Source organism: Rhipicephalus sanguineus, chromosome 6 (assembly GCF_013339695.2).
Source record: "Rhipicephalus sanguineus isolate Rsan-2018 chromosome 6, BIME_Rsan_1.4, whole genome shotgun sequence".
NCBI lineage: Eukaryota > Metazoa > Arthropoda > Arachnida > Ixodida > Ixodidae > Rhipicephalus > Rhipicephalus sanguineus.
The window spans coordinates 150,559,419-150,586,896 of NC_051181.1; the positions used below are offsets into that span (position 1 = coordinate 150,559,419).

The 27,478-nt window shown below is 46.9% G+C and overlaps 1 protein-coding gene across 2 annotated transcripts in view; it reads left to right on the plus strand.

Annotated features, from left to right (window-relative positions):
• LOC119396782 (potassium voltage-gated channel protein Shaw) overlaps positions 1-27,478 on the plus strand; it is a 132,467-nt gene that overhangs the window by 79,042 nt on the left and 25,947 nt on the right. Inside the window, exons 2-3 of one of the 2 annotated variants that reach the window (XM_049417233.1) lie at positions 12,509-12,855; positions 13,412-14,564. In XM_049417233.1, coding sequence (XP_049273190.1) covers positions 12,544-12,855; positions 13,412-14,554 — 1,455 coding nt within the window. In that variant the 5' untranslated portion in view covers positions 12,509-12,543 and the 3' untranslated portion in view covers positions 14,555-14,564. The remainder of the gene's footprint in view (positions 1-12,508; positions 12,856-13,411; positions 14,565-27,478) is intronic. The other variant, XM_049417232.1, reaches the window with a different exon arrangement.

A 27,478-nucleotide genomic window follows, 5' to 3' on the forward strand; every position in this document is an offset into this window, starting at 1 on the left:
CTGCCGTCCCCCGATAAATATTCATCGGCCGGCGAGGCGCGCGGAAGGCCTGTGACGTCATTAGGTCGTTGTCTCTCCCGCTGATGGCAACGGGAGAATAAAGGGGGCATAAAGAAAGCACGCCGGGTAGAGGGAATCGGCAAAGGCGATGAAAGAAACCGCATGGGAAGAAGGGAGTCTGTATGGCTGCAGACTTGTCGTTGCAAATCATCTTGGATGCTCGATTGTCCCATCTAAGATTGCTTTCGCGATCGCTCTACCGCTGCCATACTTCACTTAGCGGCCTAATGTCCTTCTATCGTCTTTATTCTTTTTTAGTTTTCAGGTAAAGAAAGAGGCATGCATGCATACGGCGCGATCGCACGCAGTCTGTGATACGTTTGTCCGTTCCCTATTTAAGCTGGTTTCAATTTCCCGCTTAATACGCATGAACGTGCTTTTTGTTGTTCATATTTGTTTATCAGCACGCGAGGGGAGGCAGAAAGTTAGGTAGGTAGACCCATAAAGTTTCCTACAATACTCACTGGAGGGAACTCTGGCGCTAGTGTCTATGGGAGCTGCAACGCATGACGCTTCAGCCAGCATGGGAATGATGAGTATTACACGGATTTGTCTAAACTTCGTTCTTACAGCTCCGTTTGGCTCCGCGTCGCCTGCATCTGCTTTGTCGCAAAACAAAGTTCAGCAAAAGTCAGCAGTTCCACTTCACCACTTTAACTTTTTAGGCTCACCAAATCAAAGCTGGTCACGAAGTTCACAACGGTCTATTCTTTTATCCGAAACGAACGCCAAAACACAGCAATAAACAAAGCCACAAGTGCGTTCGAAGCCCGCAAGCACGAAGACTAGGCAAATCCGTGTACTGCCCATCATTCCCATGGTGGCTGAACGATCGCATCGCCAGAGTCCCCTCTAGTTAATTTGAGGAAACCCTATGGGTAGACCAGATTGAGAAGTTCCCGGACATAACGTGGCCGTAGCAAGCACAGGGCCGGGTTGATAGGCGAAACATGGGACAGGCCTTTGTCCTGAAGTGGGCGTAATCAGGCTGATGATGATAATGATTGCCGAAGAACATTGGTGCAGTGCGACAGAAACAGACTGAGCGAGATCCTGATATAGTGGTGTCTGAGAAGGGCCCTCGCGCCTCTCAGCCTGACGGCTTCGTCAGTTACTTTCTATTCTGGATTGAAAACGCATCTTACGTATTTTAGAAGCTGCTAAGGAACTGAGCCGAATACTTTTGATTTTGCGCTCTTATTCACGCCACAGCAGGGTTCATCTTTTTTTTTTCTTCACATTGAGTACGTCTTTGTTTCGTGTGCAGGTATTTCATTTAGTAACGATTCACTTAATATTCCCGTCATTTTAACGCGACAGCGTTGAAGAGCTCGTTCCGCAGAAATTCCGGTGTCGGTGTCGGCGTCGTTGGTTGTGAGCGAAAGATCATCTTGTGTAAAATAATATTTAAAAAATACCTTAGGTTCGAGTGAGAATCGAACCCAGGTCGTCTGTGTGGCAAGCACGTGTTCTACTACAGAGCCACTCCATTGCTTAGAACGGCACTGAAATTAACTTAATGCTTCACAAACATACGCGTGCTCTGTAAAGGTGTCACAGTACAAGATGTACTATCGCAGTAAAACGGGGTACAAGCGTATATTGCCATCGGGCGTCACACCATGTGAATTGCATAAGGAGTTGGTGGTTTAAAGCCGGCCACCCATTACAAAAGGCACACACATTACTGCGCGTATTCCCTTACGCAACACGTAGTAGGTGCATCGTAACGTCGGAAAAGTATCACGCGCGTAATTGCTGCTGGTTTAAAGCATGCCGCCCATAGGGCATACACATTAGTGCGCGCATTCTTTTACACACACGTAGTGGGTACACCGTTGTCATAAAAGTGCTGTTGAAGAGGGCGGAAACCCTTACCTTTACTATAGGTATGTCGAGTGTGTGTGTGTGTGTGTGTGTGTGTGTGTGTGGTGTGTGTGTGTGTGTGTGTGTGTGTGTGTGTGTGTGTGTGTGTGTGTGTGGTGTGTGTGTGTGTGTGTGTGTGTGGTGTGTGTGTGTGTGTGTGTGTGTGTGTGTGTGTGTGTGTGTGTGTGTGTGTGTGTGTGTGTGTGTGTGTGTGTGTGTGTGTGTGTGTGTGTGTGTGTGTGTGTGTGTGTGTGTGTGTGTGTGTGTGTGTGTGTGTGTGTGCGCGCGCGTGTGTGTGAGACCGGGCGACTGAACATAATGAAAAGCGAAACAGAGCACGATGAGGATGGGGCCGGATATCGCTATCGCGTTCAACTCTTAAAGGCGAAGCTTAAGCATCCCCTAATTTTTGACATACCTGTCGATACACCACGCATCCGATCCGAAAAAAAAAATGGCGGCTTTTGAGAAAACATTCAGGAGATAATATAGAAAACAAAATGAATTGTCGCAAAATGCGGTCCTATAGCTCTCTGTTTCGTGACACGCGTTCGTAAGCCCGCGTACTATACGTACTGTGGCTTGCTCACTTTTCATTGCAGTCACTCTCTTAAAATCAATGTATTTCGGTACTCTTAATCACATCACTCTTGCCGTTTACTTTCTTCAGAGGTTACCGATAATAAATATGGACCGGTGTTTCGGATTCCATCACAATGCAATCACAGTTATTTTCCGGCTATTCTTTCGCCCTGTATTACGGCGTGTTACCGTCACAAACGCATTTAACCTCCGCATATGTGTGTAATTAAAGCTGCGTAGAGAGAGACTCAGAGATTAGAGTTGCTAAGTACGCTTATATGGTCAAGAAGACGTCAAACAGGACACGTATTGCAAGAAACAGCGCAGAATCCAAGTAACGCTTTGTGAATGCCGACCAAAAACACTTCTGGAAACTGCGCACGAAAGACGAAATACTTTAAGCATAAAGAACAAAAATTCTGTCGCCCCCAACGAACACGCGTATGAGCTGTTTCTTTCTTTTTCTTTATATCGCCTTTCTCGTGGGTTCTTTCAATTTCATTTTCTGCGCGTACATCACCACCGACCTTTCACCGAACGCTCGGAGTATATTGGGGAAGGTTAATTATTGCCCACCGTTCGGATCGTTAGCCATCAGGCGCCTTGACGGAACGGTGTTAATATGGCGCTAATTAATAGCGGCAGTCGTTTGCTCCCACGCAGCTGTTCTGTTATGTCGGGCAGCGTATTGCTCCGCTTCTAACATCCGTACTCGCAACGGTGCCCACAGCACGCCTTTTTTTCATTTCGTTCTCAGCAGCTCGCTTCCAATATAAGCAAGCCCCGAGCTCTAAATGTGCGCACGATTTAGCAGAAATTGTCAGGCTTAAGAAGTTCTTTCTATCCCGTAATGAAGGTGTTAATTAAGAAGTTCGAGCGAATTGACAAGCCGTATGTATAAGAAATGCGCTTTTTAACGAAGGGAGGAACAACTTAGCACTTCCCTTCTTTTTTTTCCTTGCATAATCTGCAATTCCTTGAAAGCGTGCGCTTTCTTTATGCAATATCGCAGCTTTCAAGCCCGTCGGCGTGCCAAAGACAGTCCCGGAATGATCGCGCTCACTTAAGCACGTTCGCTAGATAAGTTCCAAAATTAAGAGAGCAGCTCCCCCTTTCGTGAGACGTTGAAAACATTAAAATAACTTCGTTCTTGGTTTAATAGAGAGATCATTAAGCTCTCGTCTTAAGATCCTTCCTTCGAAGCAGCCATGCGCGAGAGGGCGTCACACCGTAACCGCTCCCCTCCCCCCCTTCACCCCTCACCCTCTTCTTCCCCCAGCCAAGCTTCGAGTTTGTAGCATCCACGATTACACCCTCGCGGTACCGGGCGCCGCAGGGTGGCACAAATTGCGTCATCTGTGATTCACTTTAGCGTAACCTCATCACGGCAGCGTTTGCGCGGGAACCGCACGGACGCTCATTAGCATGACGGAGCGTTGCGCCCTTAGGACACCCCCGGTATACGCAGTTAAGCGGCGAATTCGCCGGCCCTTTCATGAAGTTAGGTAGCGATAGTGAGACACTTGAGCGCTCTCAAATGAAAGCACGACCTTTGCACTTAAAGCAGCGATTAGTTAGATGGCAATAACGTTTTCGTCTTGTAAGTCTTCTGGGTGCCATTGCACTACTCCCACCGGCTTTCCCTTCGTTTACCTAATTGATGGAGGGAAAGAAGCGCTAATTGTAGTCAGAGATGTTTACTCCACAAGGAGGCAGTTTCCAGACTATCTCCAGCGCGAAGGGCCATATAAACGCACTGAGGCACTTTGTAAGTACAACTGAGCTCCGCGACTTCGTTTTATTTCGCCATGAAATCTTTAAAGAAAAAAGAAAAAAAAAAGAGTATGTGTTACACTTTTACACTTGTCCTGACTTGCCCCGTATATGACTCTCATTAAAGAAACACCTTAACTCTCTTTTGCTTCCCACGACTCTTCGAAGAAAGTATAACGATCTCCAAAGATAGTCACGTGTCTTTTTTAAAGAGAGTCGTGTACATGGGAAGTCGCAGAATTCCCCAAAAAAGATTCAAAAGACTTTCTTTCTTTGGAGTGTGAATGCTGTTATGTGTACGTATACTTCATTTGAAAAGAGTAAGAAAAGTTGGAAGGATAAGAAGGAGAGAAAACATTACTAATAAATAGAAAAAGCTCTAGGAAAAATTAGCGTAGCTTGCACCGGAGGCGCAATGCTCAAGAGAGAGCGGAGCTGATGGGCTCCTATGTAGTCCTGGCTTTCGCTGTTTTGCTGAGTTTTGTAAGTTTTCTCTTTCTTCTTCTCTCTGTATTTTCTGTCTTTTTTCCTCGGTTTATTTCCCCCTCGTTCTCTTTCTTGCTCTTTCTATATTTTTTCCTCTATCGTCCCTTACTTTCTGTATTTCTCGCTTGTTTCCTCGTTCTTTTCATTCTTTTCTGTCTCTATCTCTCACTCTCTTTCTTTCTCTCTCATTGATTCTCTCTGTTTCTCTCTTTCTCGTTCTTTCTATGCAATGCTTTACTCTCTCTCCCCCTCCTCCTTTCCCTCCTCCTCACGCTCACTTCCCTTTCCCACACCCTTGCTACACTGCACTATACAAGGCTAAGCAACACCCTGCTAGCGTGCCTGGATAGCCGAATGGTTAGGACGCTCGCCTTCGGATCGATGGTCCGCGGGTTCGAATCCCATCTCGTGAATAATTCGGAAATAATTTCTCTGTTTGTCTTTCTTTCTTCTCTTTCTCTGTACTCTTTCTCTCACCCATCAGGGTTATTATAGGTCACGCCGGTGAAATAGGCGCACGTGTCCTGGTAGCGATGCAGAAGAGGACGAAGATGAAGAAAAGCGTGTGGAGGGCGCGTGCCGGTTCATGATGATGGTAGCTTTGGGCCTCGACAGACATTTTACGCCGAGCTAGAACAGATTAGCTGTTAAAACGAAATCAAGTGAAGGGAAGCAAGCGAGAAAGAGAGATTGAAGAACAGAAAAACAATATTGGCGGCGAATCCTTGAAGAATACTGGTGACGTTAATGCGGTTAGCATCCCCCCCCCTCTCCCCTCCCCTCCCCCCATGGGTGGTGTGTAAGTTGCACATGTTTATATAATTCCGTCTTATAACAGCAGGAACGGGACTGAGACAATGTTACAATATAAACAGATGAAGACTGTTTAATAATTAGCTGTACATTTTATATTTACCCGTTTTATCTACATATCCTCCGCAAAGGGTGTACCAGCCAAGTTCAGCCAAGCTTTAAAAAATCCGAGCAATATTCTGTATGTGATACGGTCATTAGACCCAAGTGGTGTTTAGTCAGCTGTCCACTTGCGACAAGAATACTATGCTTGTGCATCGGATGAATATCAAATAAATAAAATGTCTAATAATTCGAAAACTTTAGCTATATATATATATATATATATATATATATATATATATATATATATATATATATATATACTATTTATATACTATATATATATATATATATATATATATATATATATATATATATATATATATATATATATATGCATTTCCGTGTCTACACTTCATCTGCGCACAAGTACACGCATATTTTAATACAAAGCGTCCACTGGTTAAACACTACCATTACAGCTAGAAGGTTTGTTATCGTAACGTGTAGCAGTCTCTCATTGGCTGCTCATGGCGGCGAGGACAGGGCGATGAAACGAGACATAAGCGACGTAGTGAAGTAAACTATCCGTTCTTAATGGCGTGGGTCAGTATGAGGCGCTGCGCCATCTCATTAGACACCCCAGACCAGACAAAGGTTAGTTGTGGCCTACGTGATTGGCTCCGGCTGCTCAACGACGCGCTGTCGGAGCTGATCGCGGAGGCCACAGGTCAGTTCACTGAAGTAAGGTGTACACTAAGTGGCACCTACCCAAGTTGGCTTGAAAGAGGTTAGATACAAAGAAACCTATACACCAAAATTGGCGCTGTTACGTATCAAGCAATGTTGATCGCACTAAACGTCTCACCAAGACCACGTTCGAGCAGCTGAAGCTGCGTTTTGTTACGCTTTATGTTATTCAAGTCATGAGATAACCTGTTTCTTTGCCGTTGCGCGTTCAAGCTTTCCGTACATTGGTACTTTTATCAGCTGCAGTTTAATAATGGGGCAATTTAGCGGGCGCCTAATTGCACCGCAAGAATATCTGAAACTTTCAGGCGGGAACGGAAGAAATTGTGCACACGTAAACGGAAGCGTGCTCGGGTGTTGCAATCGCTTGTTCATTTAGTGGAACAGTGCGTGCATCTGCCACTTTAAAGGAATCTTAATGTACTTTGCATACGGACGCTCGAAGACAGAGAAGAAAAGATAAGCTAAGCCCGTTGCAAAACGCGAGCTGCCGCTTGCTTTCGGAACGCTTTTTAAATACCTTAGAAAAGAAGTTATTGCATACGTAATCAGTTTAATTACTACGGAACGACAGTGATGACTATATCTAGCAAGCTTTAGGAGAGTACGATCGATAAAGACTCGACGGCCTCGGTGTAGCAGCTGCGAAGAAAAGTCGAAACAGACAGTGTGCGAGCCGCGCAACCAGATGCATGCTATTATATGACTGGTAGTAGACACGTACAGTTCAATCAATCAATCAATCAATCAATCAATCAATCAATCAATCAATCAATCAATCAATCAATCAATCAATCAATCAATCTTTTAATAAAATTCCTAGGAAAAAATATAATTTTTATCCCTCAGTTGTAAACAAACAAACAAAAAATTGGAGGAACCCTGATCCTTGACTTGGGTGTTTTGTAGTGCCACTCGCACTTCGGCGTTCGTGTGCCCTGGTGTGTTCCTTGGGTTAACTTTGTGTTTAACGCACTCCCGAAGCGGATCTCGGAGGCAACGTAGAAAAGAAGCGCGTGGTTGAGATCTGCTCCGCCAGGTGCCGCAACGACCCCAGCTTGCCACTCGCACTTCGGCGTTCGTGTGCGCTGGTGTGTTCTTTGGGTTAACTTTGTGTTTAACGCACTCCCGAAGCGGATCTCGGAGGCAACGTAGAAAGAAGCGCGTGGTTGAGATCTGCTCCGCCAGGTTCCGCAACGACCCCAGCTGCTCACATTCTTTCAATGAACTCAGTCAATTAATTGTCATTAATTATTCTGGCAGTTAACTGGATCTTGTCTTAAATAAAGTTATGCTCCTATGTCATATGTATCCAATATAACTTAACCTGAACTCGAACCATCGAGTTCTATTTTTAGAAGACTTGTTTTGAATATTCGGAAAACCGGAAGTAAGTGCTGGACCGGAAGTACTTGGAAGAGAAGCAACACTGCTGGCTTGACAAAGGCTCTTGTCTAAACGTCGGCTCTAGCGAGATTGCCGGTTCAACGATATTTTATCGTTGAAGCAATTCTTTTTGTAGGAATTCCTTTGGCATCCCCGAAATATTTGAAGTTATTATTTTTGTCATTCGCACTATTCGAGGACGACAACGTCCGGTAAAAATAGAAGTGAGGACAGCAAACATGAGGATCGAGAAATAGCGTATCACTCGCGCGCAATGCTCGCACGCCTTGAAGGAAAGCGCCCCGGGGCATAGTAAAACGGCAAGGGGCGCTCTCGGTGCAATATAACCAGAGGCTGCCGAGTAATCGTCGCAATGGGATTTGGCGATCGTCGATGGACGAATGGCCGCAGGGAATGCGGACCTTTTTACTTTATTTCTTACAGCATGGCGCGAAGTATAGAGCGTGCATTTACTTCTTGTTTCTTTCGCTCTTATTTTTTTTAACAAGTTGTTCACTAAACGCTGGCGATGACGTGCCACGCGTTTGGGGTCTGGTCGTTCGTTGGAATCCGCGGGTGTTGAAATTGGCGCCTTTAACACCGCTGAGCCACCGTAGAATGCTCGCTTGTATACCTCGACAAAAAAGAAAAATTAATTTGAATATCTTTTATAAGAAAGAAGCGCGCCTTGGGGCGAGCTTCTCCACAAGAACTGCTGTCTCTCTCTCACATCCACTCACTCTTTGTCTACATATCGCTGTACAGTGACTTCCTGTTTGGGAATTTAGATCAGTGGATCGAGCTATGACCAAGATTGCGTCGAATTTCAAAATGCTGTCTGACCGTACTGCGCAAGAAGAACAAGTGTGTCGAGCTGCCTTTTTTGTCCTTTTCACATACTCCCGCTATTGTTCCGCTCTCTTTATATTTTATCTTATCTTGCGTATCTGCGCCCAACGAGAAAGTCCAGAGATTCCATATCATTCAGTGGACTGATCAACAGGCTGTCCTCAGGGGAAAAGAAATGGCGCGAGAGACGCTACAAACAGTCCAGCAATTCCCGATTTCCTCGACTAATTGCCTCCCTGAAGGTTACCGCCGAAAGAACCTCTCCCCATTGACCGGCAGAGTGTTAAAGAGTCCGGCAAATTGCAACCGAAAAGAGCAGAGAGCGAAAGAGAAGCGACTCGAAATGAAAGAAGGAAGCGAAGAGTCATTCGTGATCAGGCCCGGTGTCGAATGAAACCACAGTAGATGGAACGTAGTTTTAGGCCTCGATATTTCTGCCTAGTGCTAGACGCTAATGTCGCTGCCAGTACTTGTTCCGCGGCTGTGTCCGTAACCTGCATGCGTAAAGCAAGGTGTACAGCCAAGCTCTTCTCGCTATTCCCTGCCTGAACATCTTTCCTATACATGAAGGTATCGGGAGTGAAAGAGAGAAAGAGAGAGCCCTTGCTTCGGCTACGGCGGCGACCTACCGTCTCGTCCCTGATTGATCGGCGCGGCGGGTCGACTCACTCTTCCGCACTGAGTGCGGCCTGATTCAGCGAAAACCCAGTTTGGCGCGGCACTGCGAAGGTGCCGCCTGCGGGGAGGAAGAGGAACGAGAACGGAGGCGGGCGAAAGGGTTATTCCTCTTGTTCGTCCCTTCACCTCGCTCACCCCCTCACCCACTTCCCCGAATCTCTCGCGCGGCTTGCAAGCTCTGGGACGAAATTGTCGGCCGCGGCCGAACGAGAGGTAATGGCTTTACCCCCTTGCTGCCCACTCTGATAGGAGAAGAGGGGAGAGGGCTGCACGGAGGATATACGAATTCGGAGGAGACCTCGCAGGCGGTCGGCTGCCGCCAAGCCTTTTTTCCCTTACCGCGTAGTACACGCCCCCTACCGACAACCCTCATTACTTCCTCTTTGGGAGAGCTCTCTGTTTCGACACCTGCGCTGAAGTGCAAGTGCTCTCGCTCGCCGCCGCCGCATCGGTCTACGGCAGGGAAATGGTGGTGGGGGCATCGATTATGGCAGGCCCGGCGCCGTTACTCGTTTCGTGATGCTTTTGTCTTCTCTGTCTGCCGTGCTGTTTATCGCGCTGCCTCCTGCAGTGGTGTTAGCGGCCGCGAGGAGCCTAAACACAGGTGCACGAGTGCCCGCCACGCGAAAACACGTACGTACAGACCCAACCAACGATACATACATACATACATACATACATACATACATACATACATACATACATACATACATACATACATACATACATACATACATACATACATACATACATACATACATACATGCGTGCGTGCGTGCGTGCGTGCGTGCGTGCGTGCGTGCGTACATACATACATACATACATACATACATACATACATACATACATACATACATACATACATACATACATACATACATACATACATACATACATACATACATACATAAACGTGAACATTGACAGACACACGCGTGTACCCCAGAATGCGGTAGCACGGTAGTTCCCGAAATCCTAACCCCGTTCTGTGGCTTCTGCCTCTGTGGTCCCACCCGTGTGTCGACGTGTAGATGAGACGTCGTTACAGTTGGGCGCGAGCGAGAGCTGCATTGTAGGTACGCGACGAGCTCGCTATTTTTTGGCCCCCGAGGCGCAACAGCGGTGGTGGACAACGCGATTGCTGCCGCGCCCAACGTGGAAATTGGTGTAATGTGCGCGAGCGTCGCTCTGGCGTGTCGTTGGCAGGAGCACGCTGAAAGCAGTACAGAGGTACGAGTGGGGAGGTCGACGAAGAGGAACGGGAGATAAACACATGCCTGACGCGCTTGCCTGAGCTCGCGTGTTCCGTATACGTTGCGTCTAGTCGACAAACGTATGTTTGACAAACTGACACCAAATGACCATACGTACAAGCGTGGATCCTCCCGTTCTGTAGGCAAGCTGCAGTTATAGAAGTGCGTGGTTTTGAGTAGTGACTCGCCGAAACCTTGCATACGTTACCCGGCCATCGCAACGATTCGAAATTCGTGGTAGGAAAAACGTGCCTTATCGAATGCCAACAACTGTGCATTGAAGAAAATCAACACAGCCGTTTCGCGTTCGCGGAGACGACGTATTTCTTTTCTCTCAAAGGGTAGTTATAAAAATGTTTGCTTGATTTCCTCTTTGCAATGTTGTGGAGATGAAGGAAGGAGGTAAACAGGAGAAGGGGAAAGACAGGAAGATCAGTTGAGTGTAACTGTATGTTTACCTACACTGGGTAAATGGATGAGGGAGCTTGAAGGAAAAAATAGAGCGGCAGGGAACGTGCGCACAACGTCAAAATCAGTGTTAACGTGTGGTACGAGTATGCGAGATCACCACTAGTCTACAGCCGCTTGTGTAAGTATGTTGTCTCTAAAAGTTTTAACAGTGCCGTCGTCACCTTCATACGCGGTGACTTTTGAGGACGACATTTCAGAGTGGTTGCTACTAACATCGATCTGTGGTCGAGGCGCGCTTGAGCAATTGCGAGTGATCGCTTCTGCACATCTTAGCGGGGACAGTCGGAGAAAATGTGTTGTATGGTCTCCACGCTACCATGCTGTCACAAAAAGCGTTGTCAGCCATTCTAATGCGAAAAGAAAAAAAATGACTTCGCGAAAGTCACTGTTAGCTGCAAGCGGCAAGGCTGCGTGGCCTCTCTTCGGCGGGGTCCGGTTGACATCCGAAAATGCAGTAAAGTATTTAGTTGGTGTTGCCGATTGTTTCGGTTCTGAGCAAACGATAGATGCTACTTTATTTATTTATTTATTTATTTATTTATTTATTTATTTATTTATTTATTTATTTATTTATTTATTTATTTATTTATTTATTTATTTATTTATTTATTTATTTATTTCCCAATACTGTCAACTCTCTTGCGAGAGTCCTTACAGAGAGGGTAACGTAATAAAAACAGAAAAGAACATCATTCACAATACACAAATACCGGTTACATCAAGGTTACCGGTTACTTGCTGAACGTATGGTATAATGCTGAAGAACTTTGGATGAAAACAATCCGGTCTCATGATGTATAATGCCCTATAAGCTGTCGTTTCGATTAATATATCCTCCCGTTATATAGCTGTCCGTTCACCGGTTGCAACTTGTGTGAATCTCCATCAGGAGGCCCTCACCAGTACTCAGTGGAAGATAAGCTCTGGAGCAATATGTTGCTCTTTGGGTGATCCTGTAGAAAAGTGCGAATGAAGCACAAATACATTTGATCACTGGAGTTCTTTACCGTTCGCCTAAAGTTATCCTCAAGGGTAAAAATAAAGGTGTTTAAAGTTGCGAAGCGTTGTGTCAAAAATTGTTTTCATTCATGCTGCAGTAGAGGGTGGCTTTCTTATTGGGTGGGTGCTATCTGATAAGATGTGTGGTTTTCTTATTCCATGAAACCATGGTTCTCCACTGCAAGTCTTGCTTAGGTTAACTACATAACATGGTGTTTGGTGTCCTCTCGTCACCAAGGCCTCCCATTGGTATTCAGTTGGTGGTGGGTCTCGACGAGGAGCTCGATGTTCCCACACCACGTGGTAGAGGGTGTTAGGCCCCGTCGTGACAGTACACAGCAGTTTCTTGAATATCTGTATGGATATGTCTTTTGTAGACATGCGCTGTGGAGGTAAGCTCCGAAAGTAAAAGAATAGTCGCGATATCTTAAGATCGGAACGTACGAGCGTTGTAATGAAACTGCTGTATTCTCTAATCTCTACACCGTTCTGAAATGCAGGTGCCGAGGACATGCCGACCTGAAGGCGCCAGAGCATGTACCACCACGCGAGCAACAGTCGCGGCACCTTGGATGTGGAAAACCGCGTCGTCCTCAACGTGGGCGGCATACGCTTCGAGACGTACAAGACGACCCTCAAGAAGATTCCCGCGACGCGCCTCTCGCGGCTCACCGAGGCGCTCGCAAACTACGACCCGGTGCTGAACGAGTACTTCTTCGACCGCCACCCGGGCGTCTTCGCACAGATACTCAACTACTACCGCACCGGCAAGCTGCACTACCCGACCAACGTGTGCGGACCGCTGTTCGAAGAGGAGCTCGAGTTCTGGGGCCTGGACGCCAATCAGGTATACACGGCGATCTACGTCATCACCATTTGATGTACAAGCAGTAACACATCATTTGTCGTGACAATTATCACACGACTTCAGGATGATGACCATATACGGCCACCTCTTGAGCTGAGAGACTTTATCGGCCAATGTAATAACACTGTCTGTGCATCTCACGTAACGAAGACAATTTAGAATATTTTTAAAGACATTAAGCTTACTAAAACACTTTAGTTTGTCGAGTGTATGCCTTGTACATATTCTGTATGTATGCTGTGCTGTTGTAAGTCGCTTCAGTCTCCATTGTACCCCTCTGGTGTAGCCCGCTGTAGGTGTGTCGCCAGGCAAACGGCTCCAGTAGCCAGTAAAGATCCTCTCTATCTAAGCCAGGACATTCCGCAACGTCAGAGTAGTCGTAACTCTGCGATCCATAGAATTACAATGGCGTGACAACGAGACGTACTACCGTACAGAAACCTCTGCTATGCATTAAGTGAAAGGTCAGCTACCAACTGGTATGAATGACCTATTTTCCAGAAAGCTACCAAACCTGATTCCCTGGCGTGCGCAGGTCGAACCTTGCTGCTGGATGACGTACACGGTGTACAGAGACACGCAGGCCACCCTGGCCATCCTGGACACGCTCGACATTGAGAACGAGAAGCCCAGCGATGAGGAGCTTGCTCGCAAGTTCGGCGTCGAGGAGGACTACTACGCGGGCAAGCTGTCATGCTGGCAGCGGCTCAAGCCACGCATCTGGCTGCTCTTCGACGAGCCTTACTCCTCGCTGGCCGCCAAGGTCATGGCCGTCATTTCAGTCTTCTTCATCTGTGTCTCTATCCTGTCCTTCTGCCTCAAGACGCACCCAAACATGCGGGTGCCCGTCATCGTTAACCGGACCGTCACGCAGCGCAACACGACCGCCTGGGTGCTGGACAAGGTCAAGACGGACGCGCACGACGCCTTCTTCTACGTCGAGAGTGTGTGCAATGCCTGGTTCACCTTCGAGATCACCATCCGGTTTGTGGTGAGCCCCAGAAAGCTCGACTTTGTGCGTGCCCCCATAAACATCATCGACTTCATCGCGACCATGTCCTTCTACTCGGACATGCTGCTCCAGCACCTCGCGGCGGACCTCGAGAACGCCGACATACTGGACTTCTTCTCCATCATCCGAATTCTGAGGCTGTTCAAGCTGACGCGCCACTCGCGCGGGCTCAAGATCCTCATACACACCTTCAAGGCCTCGGCCAAGGAACTCTTCCTCTTGGTATTCTTCCTGGTGCTGGGCATCGTGATATTCGCCAGCCTCGTCTACTACGCCGAGAGGCTGCAGGCGAACCCTCGCAACGACTTCACCAGCATCCCCGAGGGCCTGTGGTGGGCCATCGTGACGATGACCACAGTGGGCTACGGGGACATGGCGCCCAGGACTTACGTGGGCATGCTCGTCGGTGCCCTGTGCGCGCTCGCGGGCGTGCTGACGATCGGGTTGCCCGTGCCGGTGATCGTGTCCAACTTCACCATGTTCTACTCGCACACGCAAGCACGCGAGAAGCTGCCCAAGCAGCGACGCCGCTTCGTGGGCGAGCCGCCCGGCGCCGGCACGACGGCGACGGCATCGGCGCCCGCTGTGCCGCAGGCGCGACGCATGAACGCCATCAAGCACCACCAGCACAGCAGGGAATTTGCCGCCAACAAGCCAGGTACTTGACAGGGCTTTCGTGAGTTACCCTTCCTTCACTATTCGCTGTCTTTTAATCTATTCACCATGTCAGCCGGTATTTAGAAAGAGTGAAATGCAACCTTAACCTATCCATTTATTTGAACCAGTGTTAACACAAGGAACTAATGGACGGAAAAATGAATTCCAATGAGTCATCTCCTTCAAGTATCTAAGTTCGTTCGACGAGTAAGTGACAGCGTCAGATTTTTTTACTCTGAAACCATTCGGCGCCCCATTTACATTTAACTAATTGATTTTCGCACCGATTGATTGATTTACGTTTCTCCATTAATTGATTTACGATTTATCAATCGCGATTTACTTGCGTCAACAATAAAGGTTTGTGGGTTCGTATTACGTGGCACTTACTGTTCGTATGCTGGAGTTATGAGACGTGAAGAACATTGCGATTAGATTAAATAATACTAATGCCGCATAAACCGATATTAAGAAAATATGGCAATAACAAAACAGAAATGCCATGTTGTCGCTATTGACAGTTCTGTTCTTTGCCGGCCAGATTCACTTGACAGCAGCAGAAACAAACACACGATTTAACGGTGAGGCGTTTTATGGCGTTCGCATTCAGCAACAAAAAATAATTACAGAAAAGGAGCACGCTATCTGCTGCCACAGCTTAAAGATCACCTTCATGCCTGAGTCAGCAGCACGAAAGAAAAACGAAGAACGACACATCTCTGTTTAGATTTCGGTTATTGAAAGCACGTTGAATTGATATCGACTCGCGCACAATGTGCGTCATTTAAACTCGCGCTATTGTTCTTGCTGCCGCGTAAAGCGACACCACGCAAGTAACGACTCATTGTAAAGTGAGCACAAAGTGCTTAGCTGTTTACCAGCGCGGCTTCTGAAGCAATTTTCACGAACCCGATGACGTAACTTCCACACATTCAAACAGAGTTGAGATAGCGGTAATCATACGTGACATCGTTTTTTTCACCTCGCCACTTCCCCTTCCTTTGTTTAACATGCGTCCCAAAGATTATTCACTCCATTTAGGCCCTCTCGAGCCGTTTTCACAGTTGTTATCCCAGCGAGTGTTAATAACTATTTGCAGCTAGTTACGTGCCAAAACCACGACATGATTATGAGGCACGCCGCAGTGGAGTACTCTGGAAATTTAGACCATCTGTTGTTCTTTCACTGACATCGCACAGTACACGGACCTCTAGCATTTCGCCTCCATCTAAATGCGACCGACGCGGCCAGGATCGGAGCCGCAGCAAATGTGGAAGTGTGTATGTTTAGCGAGTGAAATTAATTTCTGATCGAGTCGGATACCTTGGCGTGATGGTAGCACGGAATCACGTGTGGTGGCATCCCACTTAACGGTGGAATAAGAAAAATCGACAACACAGCTGTTTCTTTTTTCGTTTTTTTTTTCTTGATTGAAGCAAATGTTTAAAGGGCATCTTTAATCTCCCCCACCCTGTCCCCATGTGTAGGGTAGCAAACCGGTTGTCCCATACTGGTTAACCTCCCTGCCTTTCCTTCTCTATTATTTCTTCTCTTCTTGGCGGATGCCGACCATTGCCTGTAGGCGACATGAAAAGGAACCCTCGGCACGAGGAAGCGCCGCTATTCGACTCGCAATAAAGAAATTAAAATATTCTTTACGGGAGCAGCCAGCGGCGAGCCGGCGGCCCCAATGGGTCCTCCCGGGCTAGCCCCTCAGGACCTCAATAGAGTTCTTCGTCTGTCTTTCAGCAAGTAAGAGCTGCACTGGAGACACTCTTATTCTGATATTACAGGGAACGTTATAAAGAGAAAACGTGCCGCACGCGGACACTTCAAGACCTCACCGACCGTCGGCTTTACAGAATACCGCCGGATTCCGGACAAAGGTTTTTCTGCCGCACGAGCGGCGATGTTTACTTAAGGTACTGCTTTCGGGATTTCCCGGAGCCGATCGCCTTGTTAGGCACAATAGATTCCTTGTCTCAGTTCCACGAGCAGCCCCTATTTGCTTTGGCTCGAACTTCCAATCTCAGTTCGTGCGAGGAGAAAAGGAAAACAAGGTCGGGACATCGACGAAATCTGCGAGCTTCTCTTCTATCCACATCAAATTGCGTTTCTTTCTCTCGTCCTTGGTTTGGCTTTGTTTCTTTTTTGTTTGTTTCTTTGTTTCTTTACTACTTGTCTTCGCCAGGCCGGACGTGAAAGCGGGCTATCCACGCGCTTGTTCCTGCGAGTAATCTTAGTTCTTTCTTCGTTCCCGTTCATTAGCGGTGTTGCAGGAACCCAGCGAACCACTACACGGCGCGCTTTCTTTGAGAATGCCCAGCCTTTGTCTCGACGGAGAAAGACTCGAAGACCTTTGTTCGAAAGACGCCCGTACGCACCAGCGTCACTTCGCGCGCCCGCAGCTGTGTCTGCAAGAACAACACGAAGAAAACGTAATTAAACGGTAAAGCGAACCCAGTTAATAAAAGGAAAACACCAGACGCGGCAAGCACAACGTTCGGCGTATAAGCAAGGAAAGCAAGCAGGCTAACAGGCGGATGCTTCCCCTCCCCGTCACACCCCACAAAAGATCATGCGCACCACAAGAAAAACAAGCGAAAGGTGAGAGCGGGAGACAGAAAAGAGAATGAGAAAGAAGAATTAGTAATGCTGGGGACATTAGAAAAACAAGCGCGCAAGAGGCGCCGGCCTGCAAATATCAAGAACAAGAATGCCAAAGAGCCGGCAGCTTGCATGAATAAAGCATCAGCGCCCGAACCAAATGGCCTTCTATGCGGCCAGCGTTTCTGGTTTTCTTAACAGACGGAGGGCCGATCACCGTTGTTTCTTCATAACGCTGCCCGTGATTACAGCAGTTGCTGCTTGCTTTGTTCGCCCTCTGTGCCTTCATTTAGTGTTTCCAAGTTTTCGTGCCCCGCATAACGTCGAGCATATTCTCTGTAGAGACAGACATAATGTGGCCGCGGGGTTTTCAGCTGGAACGCAAATATTCCAAGCAAGGAGAATCGCGTAACGGGTTCAGTGACCTTTCCTGACTCGTTCAGATTCATATAGTCACTGTCAAGTGCTCTCCTCTTTCCTGAATTTTGCTGTTACTGCTACTAGTTTCCAGGTCCGGTTCTTGAGGCATTCATGAACAAGAAACCTGTAAATATATAATACATTTTTTTAAAGGCGAAAGCCTTAGGTGCCTCAACAAACGCGAAAACTGACCGTTGCGTGAATTCGAGTGATGGAAAAAATCATCATCACGTGATGGCGTTACTATATGACGTCATCGTACATGAGATCGTCGCTGTCAAGGGTGTGCCGATCGCGCAGGCAATGCAAAACCAGGTGAGCTGCACAGAGCTTGCAATTCCTCCTATCCTGAAGACAGTGCAAAAAAAAAACCACGTTAGATGCAGAAAGATTTAAAAAGGGGGGGTGGGTGGGGAGGGGAAGGATCAGTACATCGAGTGAGAAGAAAAAGATGGCGTTCCCCTTCAAGGCGTCTTAGGCGATGCATAAGGGCCGCTGTGAGTTTTTAATATAGTAGAATTGATATAACACACACACACACACACACACACACACACACACACACACACACACACACACACACACACACACACACACACACACACACACACCACACACACACACACACACACACACACACACACACACACACACACACACACACACACACACACACACTCACACACACACACACACACACACAGGCACGCGCGCGCGCGCGCTGAAGGCAAAGTTAGAGAATGCTTACGCATTAAAAGAAGCAAGTGTTAAAAAGCACAGCGCAAGAAATAAAAAAAGCCACGAGCTCGAGATGCGCGTCAACGCCTGACCAAACCGAGCAAACAAACGAGAACGTAGAAGGCTGAGGTGGAAGGGGTGAGGTGGGATGGAGTGACGCCTTTATCGAGCCACCTGGCCAGCGTAAGTGAATTACACACGCCCGGGTTAGCTCTGTTTGCCGAGCTCACCGCTGTACTCGCAGACAGTGGACGACGGGAATTGGCAGCCGCGGTGTTTGCGTTGAAGCCGGCTTTGTTCGAGTGTCAAAGAAATGTGCGCCAGCGCTTGTGAAAACCAGGAAAAACCTTCTTTCGTTTTCCATTACGTAGGGGAGTGACGTAATCTATAAGACAGCGTGAAATCTTGGGCATCGTCGCGGTGTGATGTATACGCTGTCGATAGAGAGCCTGCACCATTTTTTTATTTCTTTTCCGAGAAAAGAGGGAAAAGTAAACGTCGAGTTCTGAGATTTGTTATTACTAGGATTTGAAGATGTAGACACAATAGACAGAGAACAGAAAAAAATCTAGAACAGGCTTTTGATTGCGACCGCAAAGGACACAATGCCTGACTATATTATTCTGAAAGGAACAGTTTAGAAAGGCTGCAGTGGCAGAACAACTGCAGGAAAGAAAGATGGTGAGAAACCTTAAAGTGAAAGTAAAAATCAAAAGCATATGAGAGCAAGAACAAACACAACAGTGACGTCACGGCTCTTTTGTATGACTGTCGTGAGATTGGACTGGCAACGATGTTTTCTCTGTAGATATGCGTACTTAGTCCGTCTTTACACATTTTGCGTGTTAAAAAAGTCTGTCATCTTTGTCCCGGCCCACCCCACCAATCCGTAGGGCATTTAATAAAGTTCTTTTATCTGATCTCATGTGACCTTTGTATGGGTGCTGTTAGAACATGGCAAGAATGCAGACTGCCCGCTTTTATCCCGATTTGTCCTTTTTACTTGCTCTCCGTCGCGACAACGAGAAATATAGTTTCAAGTCCTTGTTTAGTCTAACCTTACACTGACGGCAGCTCCGTTTTGTAGTTATCATTGAGGCTTAAAACTGGCTGCTTCTTTTGACGCTGCCATAGGTCTAGATACAAGGCATTTAAGCGGGAAGATGCGTCGATTTGTAGTAAACAGGTGACGCCACAGCATTCAACGTTGATCAGCGCTGTGTATGGTTGTAGTGCCACCTGCTCACGGTTGCGCTAATTCTGTACGTTTGCTTCCATATAATATAGTCTTTCTTTTTTTTATGGAAATAAAAATAAACGGAGCAGTTGTCGCTTGGTTATGAGCATAAAATTAAACAAAAATGAGAAAAGAAATGAAATCTTGCGTTCGGTGGATCTACGTTCGAAAGTTGTCGTTCTAGTAAAGTCAGCGAATGTTTCACGCATACGAGTATGGCGCAGAATTACGGTTTAGCCAGTCAGTAAGCAGCGAAAATGCCAGGGGCTTCAGATAGAGACAGAGAGACTCTTTATTGGAAAAACAGAGAATTTTGCCGGCGTCTACATAACCGCTGGCATGCTACTCTACACAGGGATGGAGAATGGGGTCAACAGATTCCAGAGGGAAGAAAATAATAATAAAGAAAATAATAAACAAATATGAAATGCGCAAGTGAATCTGATACAAATATTTACAACTAGGATGCCAGGTAAGTTAAGACTTTTCTATATGAAATAGTAAATCATTAAAGCTTTCCTACTAGGCTACTGTTTTCTGACAAGCAAGTGAATAGTGACTGTAAAACCCGTCGCTGTTTTGAAGGGCCGAGCATCGATCCTAATATGCTGTGCAACGTTAACGGATCGGGGCGAATCATGTCCATTTATCGCTCAAACAATTTTATTGACCCAGGGGCTTCAGGGAAGCGTTAAAAGGCTTTGCATTCATTTGTGACGGTATTTTGATAACTATGAGCCTCGCACTTAAGCGAATTTGAAAGTTCGATCTGAATCCAGTAAGCGTATCTTCTGTTCAAGAGAGAGATAAACATTTTAATGAAGCTGGAGATGTTTGCCTGGCTCTTCGCCTGACATGCTACTCCAGGTGCTGGGTGACGATTATGATATATGCAGTGATAACCACATAACAATCTTTGCTGGACTAGAGAGGACGGTACATTATTGGAACGGAATTAAATAGCGCTTCGGATTGGAGCAAGTGACAACGACTAGCACGGCGCCGACTAAAAACCACTGTTTATTGCAATTCATGTGCAACATACAAAAAGCAGGATCTGCGCACACGACGATAAACAGGTGGGATGCACCAACAAAAGGAACGAAAACAATATCCATGCGCATCTGGGCAGGCTGTCACACTCTTAATAGATATTTTGCCGCTGTGTAAAGACGTGGGAGGCATTAACACAAGAACCAATCTCGCTTCGGTAAGTGGGAAGGGCTGTTCGATTCCATTCCAGTCTATTTTTGCCGCTTTTGAACGTATTATAGACAGCCTAAACTGCGCTTCTACTCAACCTAAAGCTGACCTCGAGTTCGTGCCATTCAAAAGCAGAAGTAGCCCTTTAATCCTAAATGCGTATTCCTGTTTCCAGTAACATTATACCTCTACTTTGACAGCAGCGCTAATTGGATACCTTACGCATGCAGGGATACTTCCTCGGCTTTTCCAAGCCCAGCTAAGCGAGCTTCGTGCGTGGCGCAGTGACCGTGTGTGCACGAGCCATCGAAGCGGAGGTGCACGGGGCATCATGCTGCTTTGTATGCGCCTGGGCAAAGGCCGTGTCTCTGCGTACGGGCCAGCGAGCTCAAAAGAGGCGTTCTTTTGTGACCGCGTCGGGCATGTGCTTTGTCCGGCATTTTATTTGTTTTCGCCCCTGCTTTCTTTTCTCGCGTTCTTTCGTTGACGTCCGCTTCTCATCTTCTCGTGTCGTGGTGTGACGCCACGGAGGAAGCTTTTATGGGTAGGCCGGCTCGGTGCAGAACGCTGCGCCCCAAAAGCATGCGCCGAGAGCAATACGCGGTTTACTGTCCACTCCTGAATGGGCGAGCCGCGTTAACGAGCGAAGGCCCCCTTTGTTGTCTACAGTCCTCGTGCTGTGAAAGCCGCGGGCCTGTAAACGCATAAACTAAATTGTAGTTACACTATAGCTCGCATAAGCGCGGGCTCTCGGCTGGTCTCCATGCAGTTCTTGGTGGTATTTTGCAGGCTATCAGCTATTAGAAATCTCTCGTGATATAGATGTTCGCTTAGTTACTTCGCTTGATACACCGAGAACTTGGTCTTTTCTCGTATGTGAAATGTAAAAGGTGAAGGTCTTTAATCAATCTCAAAAACGTATTCACTAGGCCCTATAGGAAATTATTGTTATAGAGATAATTAGATGGACGTCACGAGCGTGACTTTTTAAATGGGATGGTGACGCATGTCACCAAGCTCGTCGTCCTTGGTTTTCTTTCTTTTTTTCTGCGTCCATTTTCGGCCTTTAGAACCCACTGTCTGTGTTAGCAAGCCATTTACACTGAAGAAAGTTGTCTCCAATGACCGAAAGCGAGGATCGCACGCGATTATTGTAACTCGCACTCACGTGTGGACTCAAACTTCCTCTGTCGCCTCTGGAATAGGCGCTGTACGGTAAGGCAGCGAGCTACCTGAGCTGATGAACTCAAATCTAACACGACTGTGGTCACTACTCAGGCCGTGTAAATCAGTGGCGTATCGCCAGAAATTTATTTCAGGGGAGTGCGAGGGGGGAGGGTTCAACCACTCTTTATCAGTGTTGTCGGTAACGCGTTACAAGTAACGGCGTTACCGGTAACGCGTTACTTTTTTCGGTAACTTAGTAACGTACTCGTTACTATTTCGGAACTGTAACGGGTAACGTACTTCCGTTAACATTTTTCGGTAACGTGAGGTGTCGTTACTCGTTACTTTTTCATCCTGTATGTGCCTTTTTCCCAGAGCTCGCCACGACGAATTCTTTTGTCGCAGCCTCGGAATGCTGTCGGCCTGCCAGGCATTAACAAAGAGAGTGCGGGCAGAATCACTTTTGTTTGTGGAAAATGCGGGGACCAATTCCTAAGACGCGCCGACTACCTTTGGAAAAAGTCGGGCCATCGCCACACAAAGCTTGAAAAAACGCCGCGGAATCCGCCATGAGAAACTGTACGGACATGTTTTTCGTGGAAGTGGATTGTAGCAGGTGGATTGCGGGCCCCTGCGCCTTTTCGTGCCCAAGGGACAGGCCACCCGAATAAAAAAGTGCAAGGGCTAGTTTACTCCGTACCATGTGCTGATCGTGAGGCTTCGTACGCGGGGGAAACAAAGAACTTCCCCGAGAGGCAACATAAATAGGACGTCCGCAAGTCCGGGTGACAAAGTGGTACTCTCGCTGAGCACAGCGTGGTGAAAGACCAGCGCATCGAATTTAACAAGTCCCGCTTCGTTGACTTAGAAGCCAATTACTATAAGCGGCTTTTTGTGGAATCCTGACCCATCCAGGCGACAGCCGGTAATGTCAACCGCTCTACAGGTGTTCTGCCGATCGAGTCTGCCTCAACGGAATTCTGCGCATCATGGAGAATAGGCGTGACCCCACGGCAGGAAGAAGACCCTCAAAAAGAAAACGAGTGGGACGCGAAACGTCTTACTTTTTCTTGTAACGAAAAAAAAATTTACTCACTACCTTGGTTGGCGTCGCTCTGTTTCAACCAAAACCCATGAATACCGCTGTCACACGATCAGCTTTAATCGCGGTTAATCTAACTACGGTTTCGGCTAACCACGGTTACAGGTAGCTACACGGCAGGTGGTTATCGCAAACAGGTGATTCCACGAGAGATCGCCACGGATCCGAAAATGGATGTTTTAGATTTAATTGAGTATTTTGTATTTTATGCACATGCCACCCAGTAGCCTGAAGAGGAACCCAGTTTTATTATTTGTTGCATAATTTACGAGCAAAAAATAGCGAACATATTCAATGCAGAGGGACCGATTTTATTACCTGTCGTCCTCGAACGTTCACAGTGATGAAAAACGCAAATATTACCGTTACAAAGACATTTTGTGTGTGACATGTATGCGCAACAAAGAGTAAAGTAACATTGTTTGGAACTTGTAGAGCGAAGGAAACTATTTTTGAAAAGTGTCTAAATATGTGACATTTTTCATAGTTGCTACATAATAGTTGCTACAACGTTGATAAGGCTTATCAACTTTGTTTTGAAAATGAATATTGCTTCTTTCTATCTGCAACTACAGTTAAGTTTCTGGTTATCGAACTCCTGAGCGAACGAGGCTGATCTTAAACACTCTATATAGGTTAACAGGTTATATAGGTTAAAGTGAACAAAAAAATGTACATTCACAGATATTTTTTTCCGTGACTAGGCCATTAAATCATTCCTTTATTACTACAAAATTTGCGCATCTATTTTGCTAGTAGAAGCACGCCGCCAGAATTACTGTAAACTTATTGAAAGTGCAGTGATGCTTTCTTTGCGGATAGCTTTAATAATTGAATTTCGTAGTGTGTATAATGTCACAGTGAGAAAAATGGCTTCACCATGTGCCAGAGTCAGAAGCCATCACATGCAATACAGGCAAATTTAAGCCACTATAACGTACTAAAGTCCGGTACATTTGTGCAAATAATGCTCGTTAAAGCAGCATTTTGGGTATAATCGTTGTTTGGGTTCTAAGTTTTACGTGAAACGTAAATTTGAGATTTAAAAAAATTCTTATTGCGGGTTCCTGCAGCAAAGACACATTGATTAAAATTTATGATTACGGTGTAACGGCAGAGGTAACGTCCGTTACTTTTTTTCGGTAACGGTAACTGTAACGCGTTACATTTTTTTGTAGGTAACGTAGGGCGGTGACGCGTTCCTTTTTTTTATAGTGTAACGAGTAACGTATTTAGTTACTTTTTTTCAGTAACGCCTACAACACTGCTCTTTATGCATGTTCGTGCGTGCGTTTTATGTGTGCGTGGATACATACGCATGCAAAATCGAAAATTTTCGGGGGGGTGGTGAATTTGGATCCCCCCTCCCCCCTGGCAACGCCTCATCGATGACCATCGATACCACAGAAGAGTTGAGAATGCGCTGACGCCGGGGCATAATTAATAGATTTGTAGCTGCCACAAGTACACCCGATAACTGATTATCACAGTGGGGTCCCGTATTCTCGGTCACCAGTCTCAGCTCTTCAATAAGAGGATGATGATTCCTGATAATATACATTGGTATCCCCTTTGAAACGGAGTGGCGAAATGGCCACCTTGCATTTTTGTTATAATCATTTGTTATTGTATCTACAGTATGTAACATTCTGGCCATTTCTTTGTCTTTCCTTCCTTAATTAATTAATTAATTCAAGCCTCTAAACCCTACATTACACTGTTACCTACACGTGTAACGAGTTTGGTTATATCAACTTCTTCCCTACCTGCACAGTGGTCTAGTGGTTATGGTGCTCGACTGCTGACCCGAAAGTCGCAGGATCGAATTCCGGCCGCGGCGGCATCATTTAGATGGATGCGAAATGTTAGAGGCCCGTGTAATTAGATTTATGTGTACGTTAAAGAACACCAAATAGTCAAAACTTTTTCCAGAGCCCTCCGTTACGGCGTCGTGGTTTCGGGGCGTAAAACCCCAACGATTATATTTTACTTTTTTCCTGCATCTTTTTTCTCGCCAATACTACTTAACGTTTCCTGTTTCTTTCAACCGCCGACCACATAATACTTCCAGCCACTTTGAATCGCACTGCCGTATACATTGGTGAGCTCCTTCCACGAATATGGCTGGATGAACATGCTGACATTCCATTACAACGTGCCGGCAGCTTCTGGGCTTCTGTTGCAGTAGATGCGTGGCTAATATTGTTTTGTATATATGCTCCAGTGAGTTTTTGTTCTCAGGCAGGCTGCTCGGGCGTGAAATATCAAGTCCCTGCGGTTTCTTTTATCATACAGATTACCCCTTCCGATTTTCTTTTTTTTTTTACCGCACTCGTAAACAAGCTGTTTTATGTTTGTTTTAACCTTTTGCATCCTATATACCGTCTGTGTTTCTCTAGCTTTATTTTTTCATGAGTAATCGTTGCCTATCTACGCTCTCAGCCTGTACTGTTGTCAACTTTCTTGGCTGCTTCCTCCGATTCTTCACAGCCGCTCTTGACTTACTCTTCGAGCAAAATAAAAAAAATGATAAAAGTTCGAAGTCTCTTCACGGCTTTATCGAAGAGAAACATTACGTGTCGCTAATTTAGACGATTATTTCCGATGTTTAGTGCTACATTATCTCGTCAGTGTCTCCTCAGAAATGGGATGCGGACGACGTTAGGAGCATCGGCCGACATGACAGACGCGTCAATCCTTTTCCTTTCTTTTTGTGTGTGTCTTAGGGGAAACAGACCAAGAAACCCTTGCTCACGATGGACACCGGTGTCACGTGACTCTGACGGGACGGTGCGTTAGACTGGTGTGTGAGCCAATAACCTAACACGAGCGCGGCACCGAGGCCAGAGCCCTTCTGTGTCCCTTCTGTTCTTTCGGTCTTCGTCGTTCCTCGCGCTGTACACCAACATGCAGAGCGCGTCGCCACTCGCACTCGGAGTAACGACGCGTGGTGTCTGCCGGCGACACGCCGCGCGGGCTCTGTGGGGCGTCGCGACGCGACGCGATCTCCAGTCCTCGTCGTTGGCGTGGCCAGCGCCGCAGGCCCTGTCACGTGACTCACGCTTGCATCGATTGGGGAGGGACCCCCCCCCCGCCCCAACTGAGACTCACCTGGAGGCCTCCGGCTGCAGACATCGATCGCGCAACGGTTGCCCGCGGCCGGCACTGCGTGCCTCGTCGCGGGCCCCGCTTTATTCGCTATGCGCCGCAATGCTTTTTTCCTCCCCGCCCGTGGACACTGCGGCAGGTGCCGTCCCGATGCCAGTCTGCGTGCTTTGCGCAGATTGACACAGGGTGGCGATTCACGGCAGCAGTTGTAACGTGTGTGCAGAAAGACAGTGGAATCATAACGCTGAGCTTAAGACAATGTTCGTGTTGTAGTAATAAAAAAGTCGCGGGGTCCCTTATGCAATCGACCAAGATGACTAGAAGGTTCTTCTTTTTCTTTTCAGTTGATATATTAATCCCCCCCCCCCTTTTTTTTTGCTTTCGAAAGCTTTCTGGACGTAACGTCGTTTTGCACTGCCTCTGTGATCGTCTTGCCTTCGACCAAGTGACGATGTCCAGAAATGACGTCATCATAATGTCACAAATTCTGGGGATCTGTCACGCCATCGATGACGTCATGTTACATTCAGGTCATGCCACTTTTGATAACGCCGACTGCACACATACATTCGCTCGAGTATATCACGTGACTTTTGGCCGACTTTCATTGCTTTTTTTTTGCATCGTTCGTGTTGACGCGGACGTCGGTCTCGTGTAGTGTCGTCAGGTCTCGACAAATCTCGAAGACGCCAACGGCCAGTTTTGGCGTTTGATGAGGCATCTAAGGCTTTCGCCTTAATTTATCGAGTATTGCGTGCCGAAACCACGATGCGGTTATGAGGCGTGCCGTAGTGGCAGACGCCAAACTAATTTCGACCAGATGGGGTTCCTTAAAGTGTGCCTATATCTAAGTGAACGCGACCGCCGTGGCCGGCATTCGAACCCGCGTCCTCGAACTTCGCAGCGCGACACACCTTACCTGCTAAGCTGGATCATTGCTGGACCATCCAAACTTTTATGCCTGCTTAAGTGTATACTGACGGCAATATTAGGTGCACGGGGTCGCGAAATCGCACGCGTGTAGTTCATACCAATGTTGTCATTTTTGCAGATACTTGAACACGAGACTGCCAATTAGGAGGAATAATCTCCTTGCTGTATGATAAGGCTGGCATTTGAAGCGACAGTCACATGTTCATCAAAGGTGATATTCGGTGCACCGCCAGCGCTGTTGGACAAGAGCTGCGGCTTCCACTGTGAAAAGAGCTCTTCTTCGTCCTCCGCCAGCGAGGCTATTCTTTCCCCACGAGTATTCGGATAAACGTGATTGGTCGACGTGAACCCGACCTTTCAGGACAAAATCTCATCTCAAGGCTGGTCAACGGAAGACCACTCGTGTGTTCCCGGCGGG